Below are 23,211 nucleotides of genomic sequence, written 5' to 3'. Positions count from 1 at the left end.
ACTACGGATACTCCGTACGTAACTGTTTAATCTCTCGAGCTCCATCATGTGAGTATGCAAACGGTGGCTCGTGTAACCCTGGGGGCGGAAATCAATTAGGTATCGGCACCAAGGCCTCGTCGCCAACGGCTCTCGTTAATCTATCACTTTTCCGCCCGTGCACCTCCCAACGTCGTCATATTCTACACCAGGACATCTGATCGTTCGAGATGGACTCACTATACGCAGCCGTATTACGGATACACTGTAGTGGAATGGACACACGGCCTCGTGGGCACGCGAGGCCCTGAACAAGGATGCAAATCATTGCTCCAAAGCTCCCTGTCGAGCTTCGGAGCATTGTCCCGTTCAGAAGCAAGAGGGTCAATCAAAAAACGGAACTACACAGTAGTGTGGTTCGTGTGCCGCGCGCCTCTACCTAGAAGGATCAGGGCCGGTCCGTTGATGGTCACGGAGGGTCGTGCGCTATACTTTCTACCGGTAGCTAGGTACCGTAGCTAGGCATGTAAGCGAGCCAAGGACAGCCTGGTATACCGCTCCCGGCTGGACAACAAGTCACGGCTATGGCGGCTCTGCCCTGCCCGTGCTCGTGAGAACCGGTTCGCGATGGTTGAGACAGCAGCCAGGTGACTGACTATAGACTATCGTTCAGTAATAGGTAGCTTCCCCCCCCCCCCCCCCCCCCGCCTTCTTCACCTGCGCCTCATGTTTGTTCGACATCATCTTGATACATTCCACCGAGACTCACCTAGACACCCGGCTGACCTCTGGAACCCTTGGGTATTTCCTCGCACCCGTTGTCTTGATCACTTACCCCTGGTACCTTGCATGTTGATGCACCCCTCACTGACCGGTACATGTGTAGGCCTCGAGTCCCTATCCATGATCTTTACCCACTTTGGCTTCCCGCAGCATCAAGTACCTAAGCAAGTGCATTGGCTGGTTCTGCACCGTTTACGATTGACGTCGCCGCGGGGAGTTTTTTTTTTTTTTTTTCCTTCTTCTTCCTCTCCTTCCCTGCCTTCTCCCTTGGTCATTCTGTCTTTTTTTTCTTTCGTCTCTCCTGCCCTTTAGGTGATCCGGTCTGTCCTGACGGTAAGACAGTCGCCACGATGCTACCGAGCTGGGAGAAACAAGCCCGCTTTTTGACATGAAACTATCGTACATTAGCACATACACTGGAGAATATTGAGGGTCTGGTGATGATGTCCATCAAGCCATTCAGCGTCGAGGACGGAGCCGCTACCTAGGGCATAGGACAAAGCTACGCCGCATTTGACGTGACCCCGCAAACGCCACACGAATAGAAGGGCGTGATGGGCAGTCAGCTCCGGTTCGCCCCCCTCTTCGCATCGAGGTGGCCAGCGGCAACGGTGGTGTGTTGGTACTGGTGCGATGTTCCTGCGGGCGGGTTGATGTGGCGCTGAGACGGACGGCCTCGTCCTCGAAAAGCCCAAGCAAGCAATCCTGTCCGTCCATCCATCAGAGACATGCCTCTTGGGTGCGGTGAACGATAGTCAGCACAGATCAACAGCCCTGCCTGCCTGGTGGCATCTCGCTCTACCTAGTGTAGTATGTAGGTACCGTACCATAGGTACGCTTGCCACCACCATCAACGCCCACCTAGCTAGTCGAGACGACATAGGTATCTTTGTCGACTACCTATCGACCTGCGTCATGGTTGATGGACAACTCCCGGGCGGATCCCAGCTGATACCCGGGCCATCACAGTCCCGGCCGAACCGTCATGTCGTTTGTCTGCCGGTCGGGCTATATCGAGCTTGGTCCGGTTGTCTGACAGCGGAAATTCCCTGCCAGACGTAGCCGACACCAGTTCTAGGCCCCCCCTTCTCCCCATCGAGAGAGGTTTCGGATACATTCAGCTCCCTTTCCCACACTAGCCAAGGCATCTACCCCTCCTCCCGCGACACTGCGGTTTACCACCCGCCAGGCCTCTATCGACAAGAAAAAAGCCCCATTAACAAGTACCCCTCTATTCTTGCTCCCCTTCCACCTCCAGAGGTTTCATTCCGACGCATTCCGGGTCGAGGGATCAATCGGTAGGTGGACGACAGCACAAGTGTCACGCTTACTTGAGTCAGCTGCGTGTTCCAGGCTTCTCCCAAAGCCTTGGGCTACCCAGACGTGTGCGGATCGTGTGCCGCTCGGCGTACTATGTAGTACGGATAATGGCTATCCGCGCTGACGACGGGTACCGCAATGAGGGGCGGCAACCCGGTCGATCCCAGGGTTACGGAGGAAGTGCATGCATGACGAAGCGTCCAGGCCAGTAAGCGGCCCCTCAGCTTGGGTCAAGAAGTCGTGTAGGCCAAATCAAGCATATCCGAGACGGCGTATGCTTGCTGAATGCTAAGAAACATGCCATCTGCTTTCTTTCTCTGCCTTGCAATCCAAGCAAGTTCATCATCCTTCATTCCAGAGGGGGCCCCCGTGTGGAGATCCCACCGCGGCGTCGGTATCGTCATGTCAGGGCCCTGTCCATACCCGCGCGGGGATCGACGCTGCTTTGCTCGGTTAACGACCTGTGGAGCCCGCGTCGATTTCTCGCCGTCCCGTGTCCACAGCCACGTCGTGAGTGCTGGAGGCTCAAACCTGGAACACAGGTCGGCTGGCTGTGGATGGATGTCGTGTCGGGCTGGCAATTTTTCCGCTAGTAGGCAGCATCATGGATAAGTTGAATGGACGGGGGGGGCGGCTTGACACCATTTGCCGACTACGCCAAGCTAGACCTACACTATACTAGGTAACGACTAACGACTAACGACCATGCCAGCGCTCACACTGCTTGCTGTCAGGTACCGGCGGGAACATCAGCTCGAGCCTGGCGTTGCTTTGGGCGGATCTTGGTGCCACCTGCTGACCATTTTGCGGCTTGAGAGGTGGAGAGCCTGACGATGATGGTGTGCTATAACGCCGATTCACCGCTCTTTCACCGTGCCTCGATTCGCTGTCGTTGTTGCAAACTGCATCTTGCATCCTTTCTCCCTGCGTTAGTCTCCTCCCCCCTTCCCTCGTCTGGCCGTCGTCATGGTCTGGCCCAGATGACGGAGAAGATGCCGTAGAGTTACTGCAGGGGAAACGGACATGGAAAGGCATGAATCGCCGCCGTTTCCCAGCCCCCACGATGGTGTTGGTGCGCCCTGCAATGCGGTAGTAGTGCCACGATCGCAGCCCCTCATCGGGCGTAACCCAATGACTTGCAGCACACGTGAGGGCGGGTCCGCCTTCTTCTCCATCCAGCCACACGCATTCGCGGCGTTGAGGCTCTTCCTAGGTCGGTTCAACACAGCACTCACCGCGCAGCATAATACGAAGAATTTACGCATCGATTGGATAGATTGCCGAGAGTGCTGGACCCCTTCGTTTTGAGGCGAGCCGTTTGTGTGGCTTCGTCAAGTATTCACAGACCCTTCCCTGTCCAGCGGAATTGGCCGCCAGATGATCTTCTCGGGAGCTTGATCTCAGGTTAGTCCCTGACGGCCACGGTTGCTAGCCTATGGAAGCATTCCACGCTATGCATCCAATCGCCCGCCACATTCTCCGCTGTTCTGAAAGCTTCGAGGCCCGAAAGTTGCGTCATGCGGCACATTTCACCGGTTCTTGGAGGGCCCGAGAGCGAGACGAGACGAGTCCGGCCGGTGGTTAATACGGGCTGCCAAGCTGGATCACGTTAGGTAGATGGATGCTGAGGAACATTCCGCAAGGCGCGTTTGCAACGGCGCAACCCGCTGGTGCTTGTTTCCGACGATGGTGTTCTTGTGAGGGACTTGACTACCACGGGCCGTCCGCGTGGTGCTGGTTTGGCGGAAGGTCCGGTGTTTCTGATTCTGCCATCCGTCCTCACCCCCCCAACACGTCTGCTAATCTGACCTCCGATAGGAGTTTTCTCACGCACAGTGAGCGACCGATGGAAGCCTCTCTGTGCATATTTTTGACTAAACACTCTCACCGCCGGCAGGTGAGAGTTTAGATTGCATGCTTCTCTCAAACGACCCGCCACATGATTTTAGATCTAGGAACCAAGATACCCGTCCCCGTAGAGAGGCGGTCGATCCTGTTTCCACAATTCCACCGTTGTTGCCATGTGATGTCTTGTTTCAGCCGGGCTTCCTTCTGCAGTGGCCGCGGTGGGAAACACAATACCTACCTTCGTGGCCCAACAACTGTCGAGCACGACGTCTGCCTGATGCAGGTTGTTTGGCTTGCGTCCAGGAGCGCAGTGAACACGAAGCGGGAGTGGCCATGCTACTACCTCCATCCATATCATCTGCAGCGGGCAACGTCACAACGGCCTTCCGCACAAGCCCGCTGGATAGAGAGGGAAACATGACTGGTGCCACGCAAGAATGCAACCCGGCATCTTCGTCGCAGCCATAGGTCCTCGGATGTCACGCTGTTAGGTAGCCATCATGCCACGCCTCCGAGGGCCATTCTTGAGCACGGCTGAGGGCTAGTTTTGTGGGCTCCTTTGCGTGAGAGAGAATGCAGCTTGGCTTTGACGCGTCGTGTAGAATGGCCCCCAAGATGACGGTATAGCGCAGACTAGCGTTCGGGTCGATCAACCCTCCCCCCCCCCCTTTCTTTTTTTATTCTTCCCCTGATATTCCCAGACGGAACTCTGACCAGTTTGCCGGTGGCCTTGATACCGTCGACATCGCCCGATACATGCAAAGGTCCCTGCGACAATCAGGTTTCCTTAGCGGCCTTCCACGAAGAGGTAGCTTGCGACATGCTTCCATGGGTATCCCTGATTTCAGACCGCCCCGAGCACGAAGCTATCGCGAGATTCCAGGCTGGTGCTTTGACCAGGTTCACTTAGCCTTGGTTCCGGCCAGGGGCGAGGGTAGAAGTTGGTGCTGCCCGGATCACAACTCTAAACCCTCAGAAGGACAGGAGTACCCTTGAACAGTGAAGGCCCGTATAGGGTTTCTGGGCGACACCCCGGGGCCTATCGGGCAAATCAACTTGAGAGGATGGGTCATTGTGACTCTGTGAGGCCTTTGCCGGATTATAGTTAACCAAGGCACTGATCCAAGGCGGTCCCCCGTAGGTCGTAGGGTCACATAGGTACACAATATTGACCATAAACAATCATAGAAATACAATACAAGTATCATGCCCGAAGCTCAACACAATGGAATTCTAGCTAACCCAAGGATGAGCAGCATACGTGCCTTTTGCTACTGGCTCGTAGTGATCCGGAGGAAGCCTACGCAGTCTAGTGATAACCCCGAGATGGGTCTGAGAGCCCCTATACTGTTGGCGACTCCGAACGGCCTTCGTGTGATGCCTGATGCTTATTTTGCCTCCAACCTTGGGCATTTCCTCGACGAACATTGAGTTCGTCAAATCTGGTCCCAACCAGCGCAGGCATGGATGTACGCAGAATATTCCTGGCTGCTTTGAGGACGAGGAGGCTCCGTAGCCGCGGTCCGCGTCGTCCAAAGGATCTTCTTACAATACGCAGGTCCTCCCCGAGGGTGCCGATCTCCCGACGGAAACTTCTGTGTGGTGCGGGGGCCATCTCTTTCTTTCCCGGACTTCAGGCAATGCAGGTTCTGCGACTGCGGGGAGCAGAGGACCGAAGCCAACTTTAGGTTCCTAGTCTCGCAGATCTGCCCCAGCAGTTCGAAACAATGGTCTCGTCGTCGCTGTGCTGCTCCTGGACGTTTCAAAGCCAAGGGGGGGGGGGTTCGCACACACTCCGATTGTGTTGTTGTCGTCCCAACATGCGCCTCGATCCAGATACCTACGTGAAAGAAGCCCGGAGATGGTTGTCTGGGACAGCACGAGAGATCACCAAGCGCTCAGGTGACGTCTTCCAATCGACGACCCCCTCCCTCCTCTCGGCTCTCTCTACTGGGTTCCCTTGGATGCCCCCCCCCCCTCCAGGATGACTTGAGTTGAGTATCTTCGACTGGATTTTAGTGCTAACAAATAACTCACTGTTGGAACGGCTTCTGTCCAAAGTCAAAAGCGAATGACCCTTTACGCTTAATAGGCCTTGAGGTTGCTGCGCCGCGGCCGCGGAATACCTACACTGAACTGCATAAGCTCCGCCTGAACCCAGACCCGCGGAGACCCCATCGTTGTGCGGAACGCCTGTTCTATCAGGCCACCTCTTCTCCTCCACTCGTTCTCGCGAACAGAAGGCCATGGGTCGTGGGTTCAGACCATGCCGGCTACGCTGCACGCAGGGCATTCCCCGGTCCAGGAGAAGGCGTGCGAAGCGAAAGGCAAGGCGGGCAGACCGGTTTCGAGGGGGTAAAACGAGAATAGGACAAAACGAACGGGTTTTACTGTAGACGAAAAAAACCGTGCCAATCTTTTCTTCTTTTTTTTGGAGCCATCTGATCCAGCAGACTTTGCCTCATGCGTGAGCGATAGAGCGGCATGAGATCTCTCTGCCGAAGTTCGGCACGCGTGCAAACAGTCCTGGGCGGGTCGTGCTGTCTGAGAACCGCATCTCGAAGGGGCTTGGGCTCGCTGTGATCAAATGTAACGGCCAACAAGGGATAGTGGATGGCATATAGCGAGCCGAGGGGCTCGCAAGTCGAGACGAAGGGCCCTGAGTGTATCACCCCGAGTGGCAGAGAGAGACGGAGAGACAGAGAGACGAAGGCTCTCGGGGAGACCGGCACACGGTGGTAGACTAGGAGGGAGAAGGGGAACTACCTACAGAAAGTCGACAGTTCCGCAGTTGGAAAAGTCTACGGCTTCAGGTTTCACACACCTCTCTCGCAAAGTCCCGTTAAAGGTCACTCGTGTTTGACTTTCAGCTGTGACATATGTCTACTAGACTAGATGAATCAGTAGAGACAGGGGCCACAATGTGGTGGTCTCATTGTTGGCATTCTGTCTGGTCGTGCTTCAAGTCCCAGGCGGGTGCATAAGGAGGACCAAGCTTGTTGCAATAGGATGGCTTTCCTTGCATTCCGCGGCACGCTTTGAACTAAGCAGTGTCTCCGCACCGGCGCACGGCGGGTAACCGTCTGGATTCTTCTGGGCCCACATGCTCTCTCCTGGCCGTTTCAGTGAGTCCGGAAGAGGAGTGTCCCGGGGCAAAAGAAGGTGGCGGGTCTAACATCTCTAGCGCCGGAGACAAGGAGAAGTCGGAGAACGGCGAGCGGCATGTCTGGCTTGCGCCAAGAGGCAAATATCCGAGGCCCGGGGGTCGGCAGATCGGGATTCGAAAGGATAGCCATGGTGTTTAGCGTTTGCAGGTCGTGGCGGTCGATCTGGTTCTTTCGGAACCGCTTGATCGGCAGGGTAAAGGTGCAACTTTGCTGATCCTGCGCTGCCGCCTTTGATGGTCTCGGTGGGAGGGGAGCACCGCAATGTCCACAACCTTGGCAGGAGGTACCGGTGAGCTGTGGCCGAGAGATGATGGGCCTTGCAGCAGCTTGGTTCAAAGATTTACTGAACACAACCGTTCTAGATTCCCATGAGCGGTTTAGCCTAGTTCAGCCGGTATATCACGACACGTACAACCCAATACGCAACACCTCTGGCCTTTGCCACATCTAAATCCCTTGATCTGGTACAGAATACCCGATAACGTAGAGCAACTCCTTAGTCCTATAGATTACGGGAAGTATCAACATGGCTTAATGCCCTTACAGGAATGGGCACAAAACATTGTTGCATGATGGTTCTTTCTCGGATAATCGGCCTCGAAAACTACCATGATTCACCCACGTGCTCTTGTAGTATGGCCAACTGTGCCACTATCGAGCCCACTACGCAGTAAACCGATATAGAACCAACAATTTCACTTCAGCAGGCAAGCCGGAGCATACATAATGAGGCAGAGTATAAAATAAGTCGGGGAGTGGAACTTTCGCGTCACTTTGGGGCAGTGTGATATAAGGAACATAATGGAAAGACATATGTTTGCCCCGGGTATGTCTTCTCAACCACCCCTTAATGGTTGTATTCGCTATGCGAACAACTTCATGGGCAGATCAAGAAATAGGATGCCAAGGAGATGGACATGGATGATCCTTCTCCCACGGTTCGAAAAACACATGCCTACCGTCAGTGCAGTTTTGCATCCCTGTAGGATGTATACCAGTTGGTCAGACCGATGAGAACAGATACTACCCTCGCTCTTGGCATGGAGACGAGAGATCTGGATAGGAAAATAAGAAGAGAAATAGAGGGAGACTTGGAAGAAAGAGGATTTTCCATAGGCGATCGAAGAGGGGGCAGAGGGATTAGGCGAGCGAGGTTAATTACGAGGGTAACTGAGGCCAGATTTGTCGGTGGCCTGGGTGAAGTCCAATGTCGAGCATCAGGGAGACCTAACTGGCTGCTTATTTCCGGAACGTTTATGAAAATCCATGATCTCGAGTCGTCGACAAGCTATGCGTGTAAGTCGATGATGGTGAGATGCGGCTCAGCTTCTGAAAGTTAGTAACCGAATTCATTACACATCTCGTTTTCTCTAAATCATCAAATAGCTATCAGACGCCAGGAAACACGTAGTATTAGCCATAGGATTCAAGACATGATGCATGATATGAGGCAGAAAAGACAAGAGAATGAGCTGGAAGAAACAACAAAAACATACCACACCAGGTATTCGCTATTTGTCACTAACCCAACTACCATACCAGTCCTTATAAACTATAGTGTAGTAGGTCTTGTAGCTAAGGATAGTAACTTGGGCACTATAGGCATAGTAGGCCTAAGGGAGTAAAGAAACCTATAGCTAAGGCACCGGCTAACTAAAGTTATATACCTAACTAGGGCCCTGGTCATCAACACAACCAACACGGCCAACCCTCTACTAATGCCACCAACAACATCTTACGGTTGTGACCATCGGCGGCGCCGGCAGCACTAACACATTGGCTAATATACATTCTGTCCCCGCGTCATTCGACCTGAGGATCAGAGCAGGTTCTTTCGACGGACTGACTATCGGCGACCCAACACACACACACACACACACACACAAACACGTCCAATCCTCGTTAAGACCTGCAATTAATGCTTGGATATCGGTCCTGGGGCGGCGTCCTTGTCACTCCCTTTTCCCGACCCCGCCGACTTCTGGTAGGGCCGGGACATCACCAGCCAGGACTGGGCCGCTTTCGCCTCCGACATCATGGCCGCGCTGACCGGCGATGGCAGGGCCTTGGACCACCAGAAGCAGGTCGACAAGGATGCATAACACAAAAGGCGTGTAAACGAAATCTTGACGACGTGGAATTCTTGTTTGTTGGGCGGCGCGGCCTCACAGTCGTCTTGAATGGTACGGAAACGGGCGCTGGCTTGTCTGCTGACGGGACCTTAAAATTAAGCTTCGACCCCGACAAGTTTGGCATCAAGATCGGCATAGGGGGTTTTCGGCGTAGATCTTTCTTCCAAAACGCCTGACCTAAAGAAGTAGATATAACCAGATAAGCTATCTGGCTCGTCATGGACAATGCGGTAGCCAGTATGAATTAATAGAACGATTACGTTGAAAGCACATCTGCACTCATTAGAATCATGCCTTCGTTTCTCCTTGGATCAATAGCATTACTGTTTGCGCGCCAAACATTGTTGTGATGGCTCAATACCACTGAAACTGTCCAAGCCAAGTTTGAACCAATCACTTGCCCACGTACCGACGCGTAGCCCTTCGCTTCGCGGGCCCTTGCTAGCTTATCTATAGGAGATCGGACGGGATCCTGGGTTTTCTAGTAGGTATGGTTGTATGTATTGATTTCTGGTACTAACATGATATACATAGGGATCAACACGCTTCCTCGGACCGGTGAAAGGTATTAAATCACCCAATCGGCTAGAATCATTAAACTTGAACGAATTTGGGGATCCTTCACTCTACGACGGGCTATAAAGTACGTGATTCTCCATATCTCTGATTTGAAAGAGGCCAGGCGACTCCTTTCGCAAAAGTGCCTTACCCAGCCGGAATACGGAATGACGTTGAATATTGATGGTGGGGCCGGCCGAACCGCCGAGTCCCCCTACCTAGTTCCGGCAAAATAGCCCCACCGCACGGGCCCAAGAACACGCTGTAGGATGTGCTAGACCACCGACGCGTGACGCCATAATACACTCCCTAGGTACCTACCGGGAAAAAGCATTCCCAATCAATCACCGCGCCGTCGCTTAACCCAGATGTGCCACTTTAAGTGCTTTGCCCGCAATCCCACTTCCCATGCACCTTGTTCACGTTTGACGGGTATTGCGAGAGTGACAAACGACCCGTACGTCCTCGACGCTCTCTCTCAGCTTTATACTTTCCTACATTGGCATTTTGTAATCTTTTCAAGTCTCCCTTTCCTCTCCGTCTCCCCATGAATCCATGTATTCCACCAAACTGTTCCCGCACTCAGACGCGTCGCGTCAAAGATCGGGAATCCTCACGCCCAGCTCCGATGGCTCTCTGAACTCCAAAAATGCAGCCCTGCCGCCGCCCGTCGACACGGTGCAGAGACGGCGCAGCGGTTCCCACGCAATGGGAGACCTATTGAAGGCTGCCATTGTCGTCAAGGTTTGTCGCCATATCCAACATGATGTCGCGTCGTACCCGACGACTGACCCGTTGCGCAGGCGCATCCCTCCAGCATCCTTGCGAAACCATGCACACTGCAGCCTCTCATGCTGCTCCCCCGCGAGTACCTCTCGCTCTCATGCCTTGACCTCGGCGCTCCACAGGGCGATCTCCCCTCCAGCCGCTTCTACGAATCCCACATCAAGATTCTCGACCTCGAAGACCGCATCGCCGAGAAGCCGAGCGTGCTTCTCGCGCGCAACGACGCCTCCAAGTCAGTCTACGCGCTCGAACGCGCCGCCGTCTCTGGGCACAACCTGTACACAGTCTGCAAGCTGGGCTCGTGGGTGGATTTGTTGGCCTTATCTGACCAGGCCACGGTGACGGGGAAGCATGTCGCGCGTATGCGGATGGCGGAGGAGACGAAGGTGTCTCAGCAGGGGCAGGAGCTGCCGCTGACGACGCCTTGCCTGCACAAAGGACACAAGGAGAAGAGGCTGGCGATCGAGGCGCTGCAGCAGTCGATCGTGAGGAAGAGGGGTCGCTCGCAGTCAGTTTCGACGTTTGACGACACGAGGGCAGAGAAGCGGACAAGGTCTGACGACGACGTTTCGCGCCCACAGACGCCCAGCGGATCGAACCAGGCAGTCGAAGCGAAGCCCGAGCTGACGGAGTGGATCGAGACACATCTGGACGCTGTTGAACCGACACCACAGCCGGTTCCCGAACCCAATGCTCAGCAGACGGCTGGCGATATCATGGACAACATCAGGATGCAATATACGGAGGCGCTTTACAAGTCAATGGTAGGCCGGCTCCGCCGTACCGAGGGGACTGAACTGACTCCGCCACATAGGGATCTCTGGCGTATTTTGCAAAAGGGCCGCTATCTCGAGCCCGCGCCGCCTTCCATCTTGACTGCGACGGCACCATGAATATGAATGACCTCATAGACTTCTTGAAGAGTCTTGTTATGACCACAGTCCAGATTGACAAGAAGTACCGCGAAACGATACCTGACATAATCTCAAAAATGAAGACGCACATCGACAACTCCGATGAGGGTAGCAAGCCCAAGAGGAGGAAATCCAAGAAGATGAAGTTGGGTAAGGACGGCATGTACCCCGAGGAAGACAACCATGTGCGCAAGTGGTGGAGTCTGAACCAACCCGAGTTTGGCGATGAAGACAAACCCATCACGCCGGCACAGATCAAGTCGCACGTGTCTCTGCTGAGGACTCGCGAGACGCAACTGCAGATGATTCTTATCCTGGAGATTCTGGCGCTGGAGCCTCTGCGGACGGCCGAAGGGGCCGGGGAGAGTCAGCTGCCTGGTCTCCCTGGTGAGCCAGAGGCTGAGAAAGCTGCCGAGACTCAACCGAAGAAGCGGAGCAAGCACAACTTCCCCGTGCTGGCGGACGTGCACGCCGACCGACTGTGTATCTGGCAGTCAACGGCTTCCGACGAATTGAGGATGTTGGAGGACTCTCAGGTTACTGCGCCATCGGGCGGGGAGCAGGCACTGAAGGCCTCCCCAGACCCTCTCAAGGACTTTTGCACCGATATTATTATGCCATTGTAAGTCTGACTCGCCCTGTTAGCCGCTCTCCTGCTGACAACGTCAAGCTTCGCCGCTCGGCTGCCTGAGATATGTGACTCGATCAACCGTAAACTCGGCGGACCGGTTATCATTGCCCCGCCCCAGCCCAAGACGAAGTCGTTGTCTTCGTCGTCGTCCAGCAAATCTGACGCACGGCCTGGTGCTGCTGCGAAGCGCCCCATTAAGCCGGCAACAAAGAACATCGAGAAGGCGCTGTTCAGGGAGCAATCACGGCGCAGTGTCTCTAGAGGCCCCAGCAACGCAATTGCTCTGTTAAGATCGGCGACCTCGGCCAGCATCCCCGGCCTCAAGCGGGAGACTAGCGATCTCAGCCGGAAGTCGTCCGTAGACAGACAAGGCTCACTTTCAAGGAGCAGCAGTCTGTCGGCTTTGGACGACGTCAAGGCGCAGAAGAAGGCCCTTGTTGAGGCCGAGTTGAAGGACGCAATCACGGCCATCCGTAAACCGAACCGCGATTTGGCGGGCAAGACCGTTGTTGAGGCTGCGGAGAAGCGGGCTTCTGGTGGTCTTTCTTCGATTAAGAGTATGGTTTGTCCTGTGCATATATGTCGAACGACGTGTTGCTAACAGATGGCCTCAGAATCCAAGAAACCGACTCGACACCCCCTCTTTGACTCGGTGCAGGTAAAGGTTACGCCAGCCAACCACCGGTTCCGGGATGCGTTGGCTGCAGAGTCGAAGGGTTCTAGTAATATGGCCATTCCAATGTCGAGTTTACCGCCGTCTAGCGCATCGAGGATTCCATCTACCGGGCCCCGGAGGGGCCACATCGACATCCTTGGCAGCACGCCATCGTCTGCCATCCAAGCTACTCCTGTGAGGCGCGGGGGGTCATTCTTGGATCCTTCGCCAACCGACGAGCCCGCCATACCACCCTCGTCGCCCCTGATGGCGAGGAAGCCCGCACGGGCGCAACACCTGAGTATACCCGGTAACACGATCAGGTCACGGCCTCAACTCGTTCGGTCGCAGTCATCAGATATGGACCTGCCGGTGACGCCCTGCAAGCAGCGGGCTGTGGAGGTGTTAGGAGACGAGGTAGCGGCCACGCCGACAAGCAAGCCAGCTTCGGCAGCGGCGCCACCGTCGTCTCCACCAAGGGAGCAAGCAGAGTCGATTTACGCACGACTCGGATGGGATGACGACTTTGACGACTTTTAATGATCTTGCGTTTGCATTGTTACGGCGTGAATGGGTCTTTTCTAAAACAACTCGCATACAAATACCCAAGGTGGTTTGGACTTTGGACTGTTTGGGGTTCATGGAGGATGGGAACGGCGACATACAACTATTGATGAAACATGAAATAGCATCGCTTGGAGCAGAGATTTTGCACCTGGGGTAGCATAGTTCATGAAGGACCCGTTTCCAGATATACATTGTGTTTTCAAAGTGCAGGCCTTCCTGCCCACTTACAGACTCTCGTCGCTCTTTATTCTGTCTATTGCCCCTCGGGTCTCTTTTCTATAAACATAACGGGCAGGTCCTTGACGTCTACGTGCTCCTGTGAACCCAGGTCGATAACCCTTACGGCTTCGATGCTGACGAGGCCTTCCTTCAGGGGAAGGAACTGGAGGTCTACAACGTGGCAAGCCCCGGGCGCAAGCGGTCCGACCCTCGTGTCGGCCGTCAGGCAGACGACCTCGGTCGCATCCACGGCCGAGTTGTGCTGCATGGCGTGCAGGACGTTCTCGTCCAGCACGGCGTCGGCAAGCTCCCTGGCATCGGCGGCCGTCTTGCCCTTGCCGCTCGTCGAGGGCGGCCGTATGAGGCGGACCTCGTTGCGCCTACGCTTCGAGAGTGCCACGAGGGCGAGCTTGCGCGGCGGAACGCCCGGGTTGTTGGCCTTCTCCGTGCTGCGGTTCACGACGTAGACGGTCCAGGAGAAGACCTCGCCCGCATAGACAGGCTCCGTCGGACCGCAGAAGGTCATGGTAATGCCAAGTTCAGGCAGCGGGGCTTCGACGGTGCGGGTGGCGGCCTCGAGCGCGGGAAGAGAGTCCGGTCGGGAGACGGCGGGTGCAACGAGCGACTGGGCCGCCTCCATGCCGCTGATGGAGAGCTGCGAGGGACGGTGGGAGCGCTGAATGGGCTGCATCGGCTGCATGGCGGCGTTAAAGCCCGGGTTAACGGGGAGGGTGAAGTCGAGGGTGGTGGCCCAGGTCATGCTGAGGCGCGGGGTGCAGATGCCCGGGTTCTTCTGGATGACGGCCTCGACGTGGATGTCGAGGTCGCGGCTGGGGTTTTTGGAAGGAAGATCGAGCTGCTGCGGGGAGAGGCGGTAGAGGAATGTGACGTGGTCGTGCGATACACAGGTCATGGGGAGGGCGAGACCTGCGGGCCCGCTGAGGTCGTCGACGACGCCGCCGTCGGCGATGGAGAGGGTAATGCTGGTCAGGTCAATGGGGCACTCGAAGTAGGGGGTGAAGTCGATTTCGAGCAGGGCGACTAGGGCTGGGCTCGTGGGCATGGTGTTTGGGCGAGAGAAGCGGACGCGCGTGTGTACGGCAGGGTAGATGCGGACGCGGAGCTGGGAAAGGGCACGGAGAGGCCGGGTGGTGTCCTTTGATTGGGTCATGGGGGCGACGCGAGAGACACGGAGGGCCGAGAGGCGCGGGACGACGCCGCCGAGCGCCGGGTCGTTCGTGAAGGGCTCTAGGAGGTTCAAGCCCGAGGGCACGCCGGATTGTAGGTAGCCCGCGCCGCTGCCGCCGCCAATGGGAAAGTTGGGGGAGAGAGGAGTGGCAGAGCCCGAGGTCCCGGCGGATGCGGGCCTAATCCCGGCGGTGGCCGTGAAGATAGCAAAGGGACCCTGAAGACGGATGCGCGGCCGGGCGAGGAAGACGGGGAGCTTCCATACGGCGTACATGTGGGGCTCTCTCCTGTGGCCGTTGCGATTGACAGCGTTCTCGTCCTTTTCGGCGGAGGGGTCTTCATCCTCCTCGACTTCGGGTTGATCCACAACGATGAAGGGGTCCGATGTGTCATTGACGGTTCCCTGGAAGATGATGTCCATTGAGGGCTTCTCACGGTCCGAGGCATGGCTGTTGACGATCTGGGTCTCTAGTTGAATTACCAGCCTGCTGAAGTGGGAACGCAGCGTCTTTTCGTCAACGAGAGGCACTCTCAGAACTAGGAGCACGTCGATGGTCTCATCTGAAGCATCGTTAGTATTGAGAGTCTCTCATTACTCTAGGACATAACCAGGTACCGAAATAGAGTGTATCCCTCCGCTTGATGGATTCAAACAGTGCTTTGGTGTCGTCGACACCCTTGAATGCTTCTTCGAGATCGAGGTTTGTTGCCTCCGGGATGAAGTATGTGAGGAAAGCATTTTCAATGAAATTTGCCACAGCGGTGGGCTCTCGTATTTGTTCGTTTATAGCCATATTGGGCTACCTCTTGTTCCGTATGCTATCGCGGCTCATCTCAGTTGTGAGCAATCGGAGGACAGTTCCACGATGCGCGTCCGTCTCCGACGCTGAGCCGGATTCAATGCCGAGCAGAGAATGGTCTCAGCGACACCTCATGAATACAATCCTGGTGTTAAATTCGCAATCGTAAATGTGCACTTGGGATGAAGCGCTTTGCGCTCCTTAGTTGTACAATGCAGTAAGAGGTAAGAGCTCGATGAAAGGGCCAACGGTTGGAGTTAGACAGTTTGAGCTGGACTGTTTGCTCAGTGTCTCTGGCACAGTGCGATGGCTGGCTCGACAGGCTTACCTCAGCAAGTCTAACATGGCTTGACATATCGAAGAATGGGTCCATCCCAAGCTACCCCAGTTTGTGTCCCAAGCGCCAAATTGCTCATTCCGACCAGAAATATTCGCAACCTTTTCTCGCGTCCCCCCTACGCGACGACCTTCCACGTCAGCCCATCGCCTGCAACGTCTTCCAATCGTCGCCAGCGTCATCATCAGCGCATGAACGCTCCGAATATAGTCGTCTCCACCACGAGTCACTGGTCAACAAACTGAGCCATAATGAACGGTGCCGGCAGCCCTTACAGCCAGCCTCCTGCGTGGCAGGAGCATCGCACGCCCGATGGCCGAGCCTACTACTACAATGCAGCTACTAAGGTCACGCAATGGACCAAGCCAGAAGAAATGATGACTCCGGCTGAGGTATGGGTTGAGATTGGTAGTATTATGTAACCGCTGGCTAATTCGAGACGACAGAGAGCCCTCGCCAACCAGCCATGGAAAGAGTACACTGCCGAAGGCGGTCGCAAGTATTGGTACAATACCGAGACAAAAACGAGCTCCTGGGAGATGCCTGATGCCTACAAGAAGGCTTTGGGCGCCACCAGCGGCCCAAGCACACCTGCGTACGGATCCTGTGCTCCTCCATCTCCGTCGTTGACTAACAGCAGCAGGCCTGCGCCGTACGACCGAGGTGCACCTTCTGACAGGTACTCCAATGACCGTTACGATTCTTATCGCGACCATCGCGATACTTTCCACGAGTCACGCCAGTTGACGTTTGGTAACGACACGACAGCTAAAGCGTTCGTCCCCGCGAGCAACGAGCCTGAGTTTGCCACACAGGAAGAGGCTGAGGCCGCGTTCAACAAGCTGCTCAAGCGCAGCGGCGTACAAGCTGACTGGAACTGGGAGCAGGCGCTGCGAACCATCGCAAAGGACCCCCAGTACAGGGCAATCAAAGACCCGAAGGACCGAAAAGCAGCTTTCGAGAAGTACTGCCATGACATGATCGTCCAAGACAAGGAGCGCGCAAAGGAGAGACTGACAAAGTTGCGTACTGACTTCGAGACCATGCTCAAGCGCCACCCCGAGATCAAGCATTACACGAGGTGGAAGACGGCACGGCCCATGATCGAAGGTGAGACCATATTCAGGTCTACGGACAACGAGACCGAGCGCCGCCAGCTGTTCGAGGAGTACATCGTTGAGCTCAAGAAGGCCCACATGGAGAACCAGGCAGCTATGCGCAAAACTGCTATGGACGGTCTGATTGATCTCCTTCCGAAGTTGAATTTGGAGCCTTATACGCGCTGGTCCGACGCGCAGAGCCTCATTTCATCCACGGCGCCCTTTCAGAATGATGAGAAGTACAAGACCCTGAGCAAGTTTGACATATTGATCGCGTTCCAAAACCATATGAAGGCCTTGGAGCGCGCTTTCAACGACTCTAAACAGGAGCAGAAGAACAGAAAGTTCCGCAAGGAGCGCAAGGCTCGTGACGGTTTCATCTCCCTCCTTGCCGAGCTCAGGAAAGAGGGCAAGATCAACGCCAGCACAAAGTGGCGTCAGATTTACCCCCTCGTCGAAAATGACGACCGGTACAAGGCCATACTCGGCCAGGGCGGCTCGGGTCCGCAAGAGCTCTTCTGGGACCTCGTCGAAGAAGAGGAGAAAGCGATGCGCGGCGCCAGAAACGATGTCTACGATGTCATTGACGTATGTTGACCCCGTTTCCCGTGACTTTCTGTGTGGTTTCACCATGCTAACAATATGCAGGATGAGCGATTTGATATCACACCCCAGACTACGTTTGAGGAGTTCTATGGCGTTATGAAGAAAAGTCGACGTACTGCTAACATTGATCGTGACATTCTTCTGGTTCTCTTCGAACGAGTACGTGTCCAAAATCCCATCACAAATTCAACGTCGCTAACGTACGCGTTACAGGCCAAGGAAAAGAGGTCGCTCAAGAGATCGGACGACGAGAGACAGTCTGAACGTCAACAGCGAAGGGCAGCTGACGACCTCCGGGCGTACTTGAAGCGTATGGATCCTCCCATAACCCTGGATGACACGTACGAGAAGGTCAAGGTTCGCCTGGCGGAGACGCCCGCCTTCCAGGCTGTCACTTCGGAAGATGCTCGCATCGCCACCTTTGATAGATACATGAGAAGACTCCGCGAAAAGGAGGAAGAGGCCGACCGTGACCGTCGGCGCAGACGTGGCCGTGACTCTAGCGAACGCGACCTGTACCGCGAAAGACCCCGGTCTAGAGGTGAGCGATCTCATCGTAGCAGTGGCCGTGCTACCAGGCGAAGTCGTAGCCCGGAGCCGGACGCGTACGAGGCGGACAGACGCAAAGCCATTGCCGAGCGCGAGCGTAACCACCGTAAATCAACCATGGCCGAGAGCCTTCTCACCGTGGACCGGGAACGCCGGCTGTCACCTCCCCCTCGCCGTGAGAGGGAGCGTGAGCGCGACAGAGACCGCGAGCGCGACCGTGACTATGATCGCCACCGTTCTCGTCGCGACGACGATAGTCATTATGACCGCGAACGACGGGATAGGGAGGAGGAGCGGGAGAGGCTCTACCGACGACGCATGGGTTCCTATGACGAGCTTCCCTACGGCGATGAGCGCCCGTCTGGATCGCGACGCCGCCGCGACGAAGACGAAGATGATCGACGGGATTCCAGAGACTCAAAGGTACGACGCACCACCTAGGCCACCGTGCCCTTCCGGACCAAGCCGCTGACAACCAACACAGAGAGTGAGGAGAGAAAAAACACCTCGTGAGCGCACCCCCCAACGTGATATATCGCGTCACAAGAACAGGACTCCGCCGCTAGCTACCGCACCCTCTGCTGTTGCCCCCAAGGACAAGGAAACGACGACGGTCAAGAACGCCCCGAAGGAAAAGGAAAAGGAGAGGGAGAAGGAGAAGGAAGACCCCGCTGGTGTCCACTCGGGGTCTGAAGAAGGCGAGATCGAGGAGGACTGATCGTGTTCATCGGCGATGCCTCGGGAACAACTGCACTTGCGGACCACGAAGAGTGACTTTTGAGTACGTATTGGAATCACCAAGCCGTTACTTGAGAGCCTGATGACCGCAGCGCATTACAGACTATATGGCATCGCTCCCCCGTTTCGCGGCCTTTCTTCCTCGGTGCCTGCATATGCCCTTATGAGGCGAGGCCTTCAGAAGTCCGCTGTGCCGGCCGTCATAGGAATGTAATCCTAGGGCCGGCCAGAGTTCGTATGTATCGTTTTTCACTCTCGCTATGTTCTAATGGTTAGTTACGTATACAGTAGCAACACGAAGAAAACAAAAGTCACTTTGCTTCAACAACGTTCCTGTGTATTTTGGTTTCTTTACATGAGACGTGTTTATGTGTCTCTTCAAGTGAATCTACGAGTCTTGCTCCAGCATAACGTGCAACAGAGACTGACGGCAGTCATCCTGCTTATTCCATCGCCCCTCAATCTACAGATTAGTCAAGACCCCATATGAATAGGTGAGACCAATGGAAACCAATGGCCCGTAGCAGATTATCGGTTTTCCTCCCATCGAACTTGTGGTAGAGGGGCACCATATCCATAAGAAAACTATGCATCTCCGTAGGACCAGGCAACAGGGGATAGACTGCCGTCGCCGTTGTTATCCGCCGGCGTCGTCATCCTTGGACGTGTCATCCTCCTCTAAACCGGAACCCTGATCCTGACAGCCGGAAGCGCGCATCCCCAGCAGCCGCTTATGCCCCTTTTGAACGCCCGGAACGCCTGAGTTGAATGCATCATGACAAGGGAAAACATCCTTAAGGATGCCCTCTTCAACTCGTCTTGTCGTCGTCGTTGTCCAGGAAGAACTTTCGCGAGTTAGTGAGGTGAGCATGGCTGACGGTAGTTGCTTGTGACTTACGAAATTGCCGCTGGCTTTCTGCTCCTGGTCCAACTGAGAGTTGGCCTTGTTGATACGAGGGCGGTAGTTCGTAGGGTCACGACGGAAAGAGACGTCGAGGTTCTTGAGGAATGTGTTGCAGCCGGTCAGAAGGGACTCAGGCTTGTTAGCGTGAGCGTCAATGCCGGGCTGGCCGTCGAAGACAATGACACGGTCGGCGAGATAGGTGGCCATGATGAAGTCGTGCTCGACGATGAAAGCAGTCTTCTTGGCGTGCATGATGAAGCGCTTGATGACGCGGGAGGCGATAATACGCTGCTCGGAGTCGAGGTAGGCCGAGGGCTCGTCGATGAGGTAGATGTCGGCGGGCATACCGAGAGCTAGGACGATGGCGACACGCTGCAATTCACCACCGGACAAGTTCTTGACTTCCTGGTCGATGAAGTCGTCAAGCTTCAGGGGCTTTACGACATCGGTCTGGAACTGGGGCGACAGGAAAGATGCCCTGATCTTCTTGAAGAAGAGCTGGCGGACCGTGCCCTCAAACTTGGGGGTAATGGTCTGGGGCTTCATGCTGATCTTCATCTCAGGGACGGCGGACTTGGTGTCAGGCTTCAGTGCACCGGCAAGTAGACGGCAGAAAGTGGTCTTTCCGGTTCCGTTCTCTCCCATCATGACGATAATCTCGGAGTCGGTAAAGTCGCCAGAATCGATGCTCAACTTGAAGTTACCCAGGGTCTTCTGCATCTTGGGGTACTTGAAGGCACGAGACTTGTCGTTCATGAATTCGTCGGCACCCTCGGAGAGCTTGAAGGTAAGGGACTCGTCGCGGAAACGCAGGTTTTCGGTGGGGATGTGACCGTCGAGGAAGATGTTGATACCTTCACGGACAGACTGGGGCAGTGTGACGACGCCGTAGACGGCTGGCTTGCCGTACAGAACGCAGATGAAGTCGGAGAGGTAATCGAGGACGGACAAGTCGTGCTCGACAACGATGATGTAGTCGTCATCGCGGAGAAGAGAGCGGATGATACGGGCAGCCGCGAGTCTCTGCTTGACATCGAGGTAGGAAGACGGCTCGTCGAACATGTACACGTCGGCCTGGCGGACACAGACAGTACCAATAGCGAAACGCTGCAACTCTCCACCGGACAAAAAGTTGATCTCGCGGTCCATGATGTGGTTGAGCTCCAGGGTGTCACAGACCTCCTTCTTGTTGCCGAGGGTGCTCACAGCATCAATCAAATGCTGGACGCTCTTCTGAGGACCCTTGACAGCCCGAGGGATCTGGTCGACATACTGGGGCTTGACAACGGCCTTGAGGTCATCCTCTAGGAGCTTGGTGAAGTAGTCTTGGTGTGGCAAGTTAGTCAACTGGGGAGCGAAGGATTATAGAGTCGGGAAAACATACTCTGGAGCTCAGAGCCACGGAAGTGCTTGATGACATCCTCCCAGTCGGGAGGGTTGTCGTAGCGACCCAAGTTAGGCTTGAGCTTGCCGCTGAGAATCTTCAGGGCGGTACTCTTTCCGATACCGTTGGTTCCGACGAGACCTAGCACATTACCGGGACGGGGCATAGGCAAACGGTGAAGCTTGAAACTGTTGGCAGAGTAACGGTGGGTGACCTGGGTCTCAAGGTTCGTGGGCAGGTTGATGATGGTGATGGCGCTGAAGGGGCACTTCTTGGGACAGATACCACAACCAATGCATAGTGACTCGGAGAGGAAGGCGATGCGGGACTCGGGGCTGACTTCGATGCAGAGCTTTCCGGAGCGAACGACAGGGCATGACTTCTTGCATTCCTGGCGACACTTCTTTGGCTTGCACTTGTCACTGTTGACAATGGCGACACGGGTGAGCTTGTCCGACATGGCGATGATGGTGCCCGGCTGATCGAAGGCGGGGTTAACGACGAGATGGTGGGGCAGGAATTTGTGCGCGCAGATTGGGCACAACAACAAATCAATAAGAGGAGAGCCGCGCGCGGTTGAGAAGCAGTTGTCGTGCAGCGGTTGCAGGGCAAGCGGGATCAAGAGAGAAAAAGGTAAAGCAGCAGGGCCGGTACGGTAATTCGGCGAGGATTGGCGAGATTGTCGAGGCGTCGCAACCTGGCCTTCTGAGGGTGACGGAGGGGGGAAAGAATTTTGGTTTTCCAATTTCTTGCGAGGAGAGAGACACATACAGTTATTGCGGCGGTCAGCCAATTTGTGTGCGCCGTCACTGGTTGTGAGTGCGTGAATTGGCCAGGTTTGGCGGGGCAACTCCCCTACCCTACCACTTTCCAAGTTTACCCCGCCAGGAAGGGTTGTCAGGTACTGTGAAAGTACTATGTCTGCTAGAGAGTAGGGATGGGTACCTTATCGATACCTCCTCGCCACCTGACATCACAGCTCTGATTGAGGCCAAACTGCTGGCCTCACTGCTTGTTTATTGTAGTGTAACCGCTGGAGATTGGCTAACCTTTTGTGACAGTTCTGTCTCCATAGCAGTCTTTGCCGGCTTGCTTCCATGCGTGTACTCGCTGTTGAAGAATTGGAACTGAATCCAGTAATGAGGGTTTTTGACGTGTCTCAGCTGAACTTGGCCTGTACACTCACTCGAGAAGTCACCGACTTGAGCCTGTGCCTTCCGGTCTGTCAGGGCGACAGTTACCTTTCAGCTTGTACAATGCCCATACAACAGGCTAGCGTGACCACTATTCCAGGAGTAGCTCCATCCAACTGTATTGGCAACGGAGATCCATCTCTATTTACATACCTGCCGCTAAGATGGCCCGCTCAAGGTGGACGGATTATCGCCACTCAAATGTCGACTCACCAGCCGACTAGACTAAACAGCTTGTCAGGTTCGCGACATTCGGGCTCAAAATGAGTCGGAACATGGGTCGTTCACTTCCAGTTCTTGGATACTCATTCATCTCCCGGCTTCCCTGTTATTCTAGGTGACTCCAATTCCATCATCGACTGTATCATTCCAACGTTGTGACCAAGGACAGTTACCAACGAGAAGGTAATGTTGGGAGAAGTAGTATCACACTCATTCGGTCAAAAGCTAGTTGAACACATGGCAAACCCCATTGTAAATCCAATGTTTGGTTTAAGTCTATTCGCAGTGTTATGATGCAATAGGAGTAGTTTGTGATCGCCTACAAGCATTTCGAGAGGCTAAAGGTTGTTGACCTCAGACCGCTGGGTTAGGACTATAAAGTCAATGTTGAATCCTTCCTGACTGAGGTCCTCTGTACTGAATTTTCTCAAAGATGTGTAGCAAGAAACATGTTGACCGCCATGCACATCAGTGAAAACAAAAGGCTTCAAACAAGCGATAAACTCTTTGTCCTCTATATATCAACAAGCCACTGTCGCTTTTGATTGGTGCAAACTGCCTTGGAAACACCACGCCGTGCAGCAAGCGGACAATAGTTAATCCTAGAGTCGCCCAAGACTCAACATCGCCA

At 55.0% G+C, this 23,211-nt stretch overlaps 4 protein-coding genes across 4 annotated transcripts; 2 read left to right on the top strand and 2 right to left on the bottom strand.

Moving 5' to 3' along the window:
* Positions 1-10,495: 10,495 nt before the first annotated feature.
* Positions 10,496-13,313, top strand: GLRG_03961 (uncharacterized protein; the record flags this gene model as incomplete). Its single annotated transcript, XM_008094646.1, has 5 exons — positions 10,496-10,531; positions 10,591-11,337; positions 11,388-12,109; positions 12,158-12,675; positions 12,733-13,313. 5 exons carry the CDS (start codon positions 10,496-10,498, stop codon positions 13,311-13,313), a joined length of 2,604 nt encoding a protein of 867 aa, XP_008092837.1.
* Positions 13,314-13,593: 280 nt separating this feature from the next.
* On the bottom strand, positions 13,594-15,541 carry GLRG_03960 (uncharacterized protein; the record flags this gene model as incomplete). Its single annotated transcript, XM_008094645.1, has 2 exons — positions 13,594-15,308; positions 15,364-15,541. The coding sequence occupies 2 exons, from the start codon at positions 15,539-15,541 to the stop codon at positions 13,594-13,596; spliced, it is 1,893 nt and encodes a 630-aa protein (XP_008092836.1).
* Positions 15,542-16,135: 594 nt separating this feature from the next.
* On the top strand, positions 16,136-18,857 carry GLRG_03959 (FF domain-containing protein; the record flags this gene model as incomplete). The annotated part of the gene is made up of 6 exons (XM_008094644.1): positions 16,136-16,276; positions 16,331-16,479; positions 16,528-17,572; positions 17,633-17,749; positions 17,804-18,562; positions 18,624-18,857. 6 exons carry the CDS (start codon positions 16,136-16,138, stop codon positions 18,855-18,857), a joined length of 2,445 nt encoding a protein of 814 aa, XP_008092835.1.
* Positions 18,858-19,686: 829 nt separating this feature from the next.
* On the bottom strand, positions 19,687-21,625 carry GLRG_03958 (ABC transporter; the record flags this gene model as incomplete). The annotated part of the gene is made up of 3 exons (XM_008094643.1): positions 19,687-19,722; positions 19,776-21,106; positions 21,166-21,625. 3 exons carry the CDS (start codon positions 21,623-21,625, stop codon positions 19,687-19,689), a joined length of 1,827 nt encoding a protein of 608 aa, XP_008092834.1.
* Positions 21,626-23,211: the final 1,586 nt, after the last annotated feature.

Source organism: Colletotrichum graminicola (genome assembly GCF_000149035.1).
Source record: "Colletotrichum graminicola M1.001 genomic scaffold supercont1.12, whole genome shotgun sequence".
Taxonomy (NCBI): Eukaryota; Fungi; Ascomycota; class Sordariomycetes; order Glomerellales; family Glomerellaceae; genus Colletotrichum; species Colletotrichum graminicola.
The sequence above is the reverse complement of the archived record's forward strand: the minus strand, read 5'-3'. Positions and strand labels throughout refer to the sequence as shown.